The sequence below is a fragment of the Myotis davidii genome, unplaced genomic scaffold (assembly GCF_000327345.1).
Source record: "Myotis davidii unplaced genomic scaffold, ASM32734v1 scaffold88, whole genome shotgun sequence".
In the NCBI taxonomy this organism is placed as follows: Eukaryota; Metazoa; Chordata; class Mammalia; order Chiroptera; family Vespertilionidae; genus Myotis; species Myotis davidii.
In genome coordinates, this window is record NW_006300377.1 from 2682164 (window position 1) to 2690592 (window position 8429).

The following is an 8429-nucleotide window of genomic DNA, read 5'->3' on the forward strand; positions in this document are numbered from 1 at the left end:
ATTGTACTATATTACGTATTCAACAGGCAGTCCTGGCTTATCAATAAAAATTCCCATCTTGGGGAGGGGAAAAGCCTTGAACTCCATACTAAGCACAGGGACTTGATCCTGAGGAGGGGGAGCCCAGATGGGCACCACGGTCCTGTGGAGTCAGACAGATCTAAGGCAAACCCCAGTTCTGCTTGCAGGAGGCCTTCGCTTTAGTTTTGCGATCTGGAAAATGCAGATGACAAGAGTAATACCTTGTTTAAAGTGGGGGGTTGAGTTCCCACCTCTGGAGAGCTCTGGAAGGGGTCTGGCTGCAGAGTGACTGGCAGGGGCAGGCTGTTGTCCAGGGGAGGGGGCCGGAGATGTCAGTGGGGATGGAGAACCATGGCTGGCTTAAGGAGGTTTAGGAAATGCCTCGTGCAGGCTCTGGGACTTGGAGAATTGCTGGTGAAGAATATCTAACTTCTGAGCTTTTTGTGAGTCCCTGGGCCTGGTGCCAAACCACCCAGGGGCTGGCTTGATGGTCCCCCTCCGTTCCTCCCTGCAGCTCGCTCGAGGACGCCATGCGGTGGGCTCTGACGCCCCTGTCGGTGCCGCCGCCTCTGCTGCTCCTGCTGGTGCTGGGGTGCGGGCCCCCGGGGGCCACCGGCGGCGGGGCCGGAGGGGCAGCGGGACAAGCCCTTCCGCGAGGGCAAGGGCCAGTACCTGGGTGAGTACCTCCCCACCCGCTGCACAGGGCCTCGGACAGCGGCGATCCCCCAGCTCCCTGCCTCCCGACCTCCATCCCAGGCTCCTCTGAGGCACCGACGCCCGCCCCGCTCCCGCCCCAGGTCACAGCCCGTCAATCACCACCTAAGAGCCCACATCCACTCTCTTTCTGGTGCTGGCCCAGGGCCTCCCACCCCGAGGGCCCGGAGATGCCGGCGGGCAGCGAGGGTCTGCAGCGGAGTAGGGGAGGGGCGGGGATTGTGGGCTGGGACGCTGCGCTGACCGGCTCTACGGAGGGCTGCTGGCGCCACCTGGCGGCCATCCACTCCCGGGCATGCAAGAATGAGAGGCTCCCAACCGGGGTAGGTTGGATGCTAGGAGCTCTGGGTGAGGAAACCTTGGCGCCCCCAAGGTTACCAATGGACCCCCCGAAACTCCATCTTCTGTCAGAGCAGGGAAGGGGAGAGCAGGGCGTGGTCTTCACGAGCAGATACAGATCCTTGTCTTCTCCCAGTGCACCCCGTGCTGCTGTGGGGGGGGGAGTGGGTAGAAGGGTCCTGGGTCCCACTGACCAGGCCCCTGACTGCGCCTTCTCCCTCTCTCGCTCTCAGAAATGCCTCTACCGCTGCTGCCGATGGATCTGAAAGGAGAGCCTGGCCCCCCTGGGAAACCCGGACCTCGGGGGCCCCCTGGTCCTCCTGGCTTCCCAGGCAAACCAGGCACTGGGAAGCCGGGGCTACATGGGCAGCCTGGCCCTGCCGGCCCCCCAGGCTTCTCCCGGATGGGCAAGGCTGGTCCCCCAGGGCTCCCGGGCAAGGCTGGGCCACCAGGACAGCCAGGGCTTCGGGGGGAGCCAGGGATACGAGGGGACCAGGGCCTCCGAGGCCCCCCAGGGCCCCCTGGCCTCCCTGGACCCTCAGGCATTGCTGTTCCTGGGAAACCAGGCCCTCAGGGGGTCCCAGGGCCCCCAGGATTTGGGGGGGAGCCAGGGCCCCAGGGGGAACCTGGGCCCCCAGGTGATCGAGGTCTCAAGGGGGATAATGGGGTGGGCCAGCCAGGGTTGCCTGGGGCCCCAGGGCAGGGGGGTGCCCCTGGACCCCCTGGCCTCCCTGGCCCAGCTGGCTTGGGCAAACCAGGTTTGGATGGGCTTCCTGGGGCCCCTGGAGATAAGGGCGCGTCTGGCCCTCCCGGGGTGCCAGGACCCAGGGGGGAGCCAGGGGCATTGGGCCCAAAAGGGCCCCCTGGGATGGATGGTATGGGGATTCCAGGGTCAGCAGGGGTACCAGGGCCACAGGGCCCAGCAGGGGCCAAAGGGGAACCAGGGACCCGGGGTCCCCCTGGTCTGATAGGCCCCACTGGCTATGGGATGCCAGGATTGCCAGGCCCCAAGGGGGACAAGGGCCAAGCTGGAGTCCCAGGGCTCTTGGGGGACAGGGGTGAACCAGGTGAGGATGGGGAACCAGGGGAACAGGGCCCACAAGGCCTTGGGGGGCCCCCTGGACTTCCAGGGTCTGCAGGGCTCCCTGGAAGACGTGGGTTCCCTGGGCCTAAGGGGGAGGTAGGGCCTGGAGGACCCCCAGGATTGCCTGGCATTCGGGGTGACCAGGGGCCCAATGGGCTGGCTGGGAAACCTGGGCTCCCAGGAGAGAGAGGGCTTCCAGGGGCCCATGGACCTCCTGGACCGACTGGGCCCAAGGGCGAACAGGGTTTCACAGGTCGCCCTGGGGGACCAGGGGTGGCAGGAGCCCTGGGACAGAAGGGTGACTTGGGGCTCCCTGGGCAGCCTGGCCTGAGAGGCCCCTCAGGAATACCAGGACTCCAGGGCCCAGCTGGCCCAATCGGGCCACAGGGTCTGCCAGGCCTAAAGGGTGAACCAGGCCTGCCAGGGCCCCCTGGAGAGGGGAAAGTGGGGGAGCCTGGTGTGGCTGGGCCAACAGGCCCCCCTGGGGTCCCAGGTTCCCCAGGACTCACAGGCCCTCCTGGGCCTCCGGGGCCTCCTGGCCCCCCTGGCGCCCCGGGGGCCTTCGATGAGACTGGCATCGCGGGTCTGCACCTGCCCAATGGTGGCGTGGAGGGCGCCGTGCTGGGCAAGGGCGGCAAGCCGCAGTTTGGGCTGGGAGAGCTGTCGGCCCACGCCACGCCTGCCTTCACCGCGGTGCTCACCTCACCCTTTCCTGCCTCCGGCATGCCTGTTAAGTTTGACCGGACTCTCTACAACGGCCACAGTGGCTACAACCCGGCTACCGGCATCTTCACCTGCCCCGTGGGTGGGGTCTACTACTTTGCCTACCACGTGCATGTCAAGGGCACCAATGTGTGGGTGGCCCTGTACAAGAACAACGTGCCCGCCACCTACACCTACGACGAGTACAAGAAAGGCTACCTGGACCAGGCCTCTGGCGGCGCCGTGCTCCAGCTGCGGCCCAACGACCAGGTGTGGGTGCAGATGCCCTCGGACCAGGCCAACGGCCTCTACTCCACCGAGTACATCCACTCCTCCTTTTCAGGGTTCTTGCTCTGCCCCACATAACCCACGGGCGCTGCTGCCCTGGCCTCCTCCTCTGTAGTGGTAGAGAGAATTCTCAGTTACAAAGAACCTGCATTTAAAGAAAAAACCAAAGGCTGAACAGAGGTGGGCACAGAGGCGGCCATGCCTCGGCCTGGGCCTCGGCCGGAGGAGGCTGACTTGGTTTCTCCCTCCGTGCAGGCCGAGGTGGCTTCTGGAAGAGGCTGGCCTGAGCTCCTCCTCTCCCCCCAGTGTCTGTGCAGTGTCGGGGTTGGGACCCCATTCCTGCCCTGCCTGGCCTGCAGGCAGGGCCCCAGGACACAGTCCAGCGGTGGGAGGCCTTGCCCCCCCCCCCGAGTCCTGGGCTCTCCTGGGTGGTGAAACGCTGCTTCTCTGTGCATCAGAGCTGAGGGGACTGAGCTCCCCATCCATCCCCTCGGGGGGACACATTCCCAAGCCCTGCCCTTCCTGCTGGCCCCCAGATGGTACCTGCTCAAGGAAAGGGGCACGGCCACTCTGTTATTGGCCGGGGCTCTTCCAGCTCCCTGGGACCTCCAGCATATGATGGTGGGTCCCCTGAAGAGTCTGTTTCCCTCCAGGGGTAAGGGAAGGAGGAGGCCGTGCGGACCCCCAGCCAGGACTGCAATCCCAGGGCTGATGCTGTGGCATCAGGCATGTAGAGGTGTGGCCCCTTCTGCAGGCTCCTGGGAAGGGCCATCCCCCTCTCACGGTGCCAGCCGCAGCCATGGGAGATGGTGGTTTGTGAGGGGTGGGGCATGGGCTGGGACAGGATGGCAAGCCTTCGCATGCCTTTCCATCTCCTGGGCTGCCCCCACCAGCTCTGGCTCTGTTCAGCGAGAGGGCCGGTGCCAGGGCCGGTGCCCAGGTCCATAGGGAGGGGCACAGGCAGTCCTTTCGCCTCCTGGGGGGAGGGCTGATTTTCTCACAAAATTGTAAGGGATCCTTGCCACCCTCCCAACCCAAGTGACCCCAAAGCATAGCCTCTCGTTTAGCCCTCGGAACAAGGTGCACACAAGCTCAGGCATGAAGACTCCGCCTGCTTTTCCTTAATCAAAACCACATGTATGTGTGTGTCCACTAAAGGGGTTAATCTGCGGGGGCTTCCTCTCCTCCCACCTCTGGTTCCAATTTCCTGTTCTAAGCAGGATTAGGGCCCAGGACGCTGAGGCTCTGGGAAAAGGGGTGCCAACAGGCCCCTTTGGAATGAGTTGGCTCTGGATGTTTCTGCCGATTTCCCCAGTCAGAGCTCCCCTGCAGGAAACAGGCAGGATCCCGTCCCTCCCCACAGCGCCTAGTTCGAGCTGAGCGGGTAAAGCTGGGATTCGTGCTGGGCCAGGGAAGGTGGACACTTGCCCATGCAGGGATAGCCACTCTCCCGGTGGCGTGGGGCCTCTCCATCAGCCCTCCCCAAGCCAGCCCCCACCCCCGCCCCCCCAAGTGTGAGCCTGGGTCAGCCATCGTGACCTGGTTGCACTGCTGGGCCTGGCGGGGCCCGAACGTCCGTGTTGAGAACGGAGGGTGACGGCTGACTTGACTCGCTGAGCTGTGGCTCCCGCAGGCCCCTCACCAGTCCTCTTCCCACCAACTTTTTCCAACAAAGCCGACCATGTGACTCTCATGCTAACTTTCAAAAGGAAAAAGGAAAACCAAACCTGCCCACGTGACACTTTAACAGGTTTTGGCGGGGCTCACAGCGGGGTTCTCACTCCCCAACACCCAGGAGAGCCATCTCAAACCGGACCTGGTGGGCCTTCTGCTCAGCCCCTTTCTGGTCACAGCCACCATCGGACCGTTGGGGAGGGCTTCCCACGGGCAGAAATGCCACAGCTCCCAGTGAGAACCCGGGCTCGCAGGAGGATCCGGGGGAGCCCAAAAGGCTGTTTCACAAGAGTTTCTGCTCAAAGTCACTCCTGACGCCTTCGAAAGGGGTGGCCGGTGCTTCCAAGTGTTATGTCCCAGGTGCTGTCTACTTAACTGGCTAGCTTTGATAAATGATGTCAGATTTTAACAATGAAAACTGCATTACCTTGTGCATTTTTATATTCTGATTCCTCACTTTTTTTAAGGTTAAGGTTTAAGTATTTTCCATTAGTAATTTCATTTCTAACCTGGTAGAAGCAGCTTAGTTCTCTACATACCTATTAAGGGCCCTGTGTCACAGAAGATTCAGAAAGAATGCACTTGGGAATCAAAGAAAATGGGACTTCTTTTTGAAAAGGAAAACAACGGTATTGACTGTGTCAACACAGCCTCAATAAAACCTGTTGTGTAAAAACAGCACGTGCTGAGCCTGGCATTGGCGCAGAGGGGTCTCAGGCTGGATTTCACCGGCACCCAGGGAGCTTGCTCTGCCTCAGGGAGCTGCCGGCATGGTTTCTGCCCCCACAGCAGAAACGCTCCACGCTCTTGAGCTGCGGAGGCTGTGCAACAAACAAGTAAATGCCAAGAAGCATTTTAAGAAACCAAAGCAAGCAGTGGCTGGGGCTGGGGGAGACGGATCGAGCTTCCCTGGAACATTCCTGCAAGCTCTCAGGGGTAGTGGAGCATGACAGCTGGCTCAGGACCCCAAGGGCCAAGTTTCAACATCTGATACAAATTATGAATGAAATCATGAAACTTTGCTCTTGAGGGCGGGGCTCGTGCCAGGCCCAGTGCTTAGAGCAGGGCCGGTGGAGCTGTCCTGGGCAGGGAGCACCTGTCCCACAGCTCGCCAAGCTTGGCAGCGAGGGATCTGTCCCAAGTTGTGGGGATCGGGATGGCACATCTGAGACCAATGCCTGCCCGGCAAAGCCGTGTGGTTTGCCCAGCCTGGCAGAGCACTCTCTTGGCTGAGAGCAGACCCGCCCAGCAGTCCTGAAACCCCGGGCTAGCTGCAGAGGGCATGCTCCTCTCCCCCCCCCCGCCCCGGGCTGGAAGGATGCTCAGAGGACATCCCTGATGTTTGATGGAGGTGTCTCCTCCCTCTCAATTCCTTTCTTTGAAGTGGCGAGTGTGCAGAACTTCCTAACAGGCGAGGCCTGTGTCTGGGGCCCAGGAGGCAGAATGAGGCACAGCATTCAATCCACCCAGAGCACCTGGGACGATGCACCTTCCCCACCCACAGGCTGGCAGTCCAGTGATAGGAGGTACCCTCTGCTTCCTCCTCCAGGGCTCTAGTTTTTGGCCTGGCTGGGCCGGGGCCTACCTGGAGCAAACTATGAAGCCAGGCTTTGAGAGCAAGAAAATCTGTCTAGTTTCTGCCCCCTGCCAGGGTCACTCTGAGCGACCTTCAACAGGAAATGGCACCAAACCATGACTACCCTGCCCGTCCTGGGTGAACAACACTGCAGGAATTTGCCTTGACAACCCAGCCGCTCGTCACCTTGGGGTCCTAGCTCTTAGGAGAGCACAGCCCCAGAGAGGCCCTAGAGCAGCCGTGGGCAAACTACGGCCCGCGGGCCGGATCCGGCCCGTTTGAAATGAATAAAACTAAAAAAAAAAAGACCATACCCTTTTATGTAATGATGTTTACTTTGAATTTATATTAGTTCACACAAACACTCCATCCATGCTTTTGTTCCGGCCCTCCGGTCCAGTTTAAGAACCCTTGTGGCCCTCGAGTCAAAAAGTTTTGCCCACCCCTGGTCTAGACAATAAAGGTCAAGGAGGGGGAGAATGCATTCAGGGCAGAGGAGAAACAGAGGAAACTGGTGGGATTTACCAAAAACTGTTTATTGCTCTGTGGCTTCCGCTGGAAGCTGTTAACAAGCCTGAGACAGCCCAGGGCCAGGTGTGTATGGAGATCAGCTAGATTCAACTGCATCTCCTGGATCCAGGGAAACCTGCTGCTCTCAGTCCTGCCCAGTCAAAGACAGGCTTTCTGGCAAATTGACTAAATCCCAACGTGGAGAACGGATGCTACTGCAGACCATTTCCTCCCCATATCCCACATCCTAGATAATAAGGAAAATGCCATGCGTGCCCGCCAATAAACCTGCCCTGCTTCCTCGTGTCTGAGGAGCCAGGGGAGCCCAAGGCTCTGCAGCAAGCCAGAAACCCAGCACGGGGAGGCCCCAGTCCCTCACTCCGTTCCAGTGACCTCCCCCGTGACTCCGGCCCCGCGGTGCCTGTGCCCAGGCTGCAGGAAGACCGAGGCAGGGGGCAGAGCCCAAAGAAGCGCAGGGTTTCCAGCCTGAGCTGTCACTGGTCCCACTGGACATGGCGGGGCCCCAGCAGCTGGGCCCTCACAGACTCTTCTGGAAGACCTGGTGCAGGCTCTGGGCCAGGATGTCTGTCTCCTCATAGCCCTCACAGCTCTGCTGCCAGCTTTCTGTCACCTGTTCCATCCCATAGTAGGCGCCAGCAATGGCCCCAGCCATGGTGGCAATGGTGTCTGTGTCCCCACCCAGTGAGATGGAATAGATGAGAGTCCTTTGGAGGCTATTGAAGGTAGAGGGGATCTCGGGGTCGGGCTCCATGCAGCGCAGGAAGCAGTAGATGGCAGTGGGCACAGATTCAAAGGCGGCAATGCCGTTCCCTGTGGGGACACCAGATGATGGGGATTTGACACCCCCGCTCCCCACATGTCCCTAGGTTTCCTGCCACTTGCCACAGTCAACACTCTCAGCTACAAGCTGGGCTGTGACTAAGGTCACAGGCTCTACAGGTAGACTACCTGGGCTCAAGTCCTCCTCCCCACCCCTGGCTGGGTGACTGGGAAAGTTCCCTAATGACCAAGGTTACTGCACCTCGGGTTTGATTCCCACAGAGTGAATCAGGTTGGGAACTCTCACAGGGCTCGCGTGAGGGTGAAAGGAGACCAAACAGAGCACTCTGCACAGTGCCCAGAACACAGTGAATGTGCTATTAACTCACCAATGGCTGTGAGCAGCGGCTGCGAGAACTGCTGGGGATCTTTATCTGTGAGGACGGAGGAGCTGCAGCCCCAGAGCAAGAAGGCACTAAACTCACTCAAAACCTGTCAAGCACCCTGCAGAGCTGGCTCTGCTGTCAGCAGCCCCGGGCAAAATGTGATGGCAGGTCTGACTCCTTGCTCCCCTCCCATCCTGAGCCCAAGCCTGTCCCTAAGGATGAAGGTGTGGGTGTGGGGACTACCCACCCAGCTCAGACACCACCTCCTCTCTGGTCACCGAGTCCTGCTCTAGAAGCTCTCCAATCTTCTTCAGTCGGCTGGAGTACGGATGCTCCTCCATGCCCAACCTGTGGG

The 8429-nt window shown here is 60.6% G+C and overlaps 2 protein-coding genes across 2 annotated transcripts in view; one reads left to right on the forward strand and one right to left on the reverse strand.

The window, feature by feature from the left end:
• Nucleotides 1-671: 671 nt before the first annotated feature.
• On the forward strand, nt 672-5240 carry COL8A2 (collagen type VIII alpha 2). The gene is made up of 2 exons (XM_006777301.2): nt 672-697; nt 1308-5240. The coding sequence occupies exon 2, from the start codon at nt 1310-1312 to the stop codon at nt 3224-3226; it is 1917 nt and encodes a 638-aa protein (XP_006777364.2). The 5' UTR covers nt 672-697; nt 1308-1309; the 3' UTR covers nt 3227-5240.
• A 1673-nt stretch (nt 5241-6913) lies between these two features.
• Nucleotides 6914-8429, reverse strand: part of ADPRHL2 (ADP-ribosylhydrolase like 2) — a 2862-nt gene continuing 1346 nt past the window's right edge. Inside the window, exons 4-5 of the mRNA XM_006777302.2 lie at nt 8322-8422; nt 6914-7739 (exon numbers count right to left, since the gene is read on the reverse strand). Coding sequence (XP_006777365.1) covers nt 7447-7739; nt 8322-8422 — 394 coding nt within the window. The 3' untranslated portion in view covers nt 6914-7446. The remainder of the gene's footprint in view (nt 7740-8321; nt 8423-8429) is intronic.

What these genes read in the sequence shown, in the direction of transcription:
- COL8A2 (XM_006777301.2), top strand. Translation starts at nt 1,310, where the DNA reads ATGCCTCTACCGCTGCTGCCGATGGATCTGAAAGGAGAGCCTGGCCCC.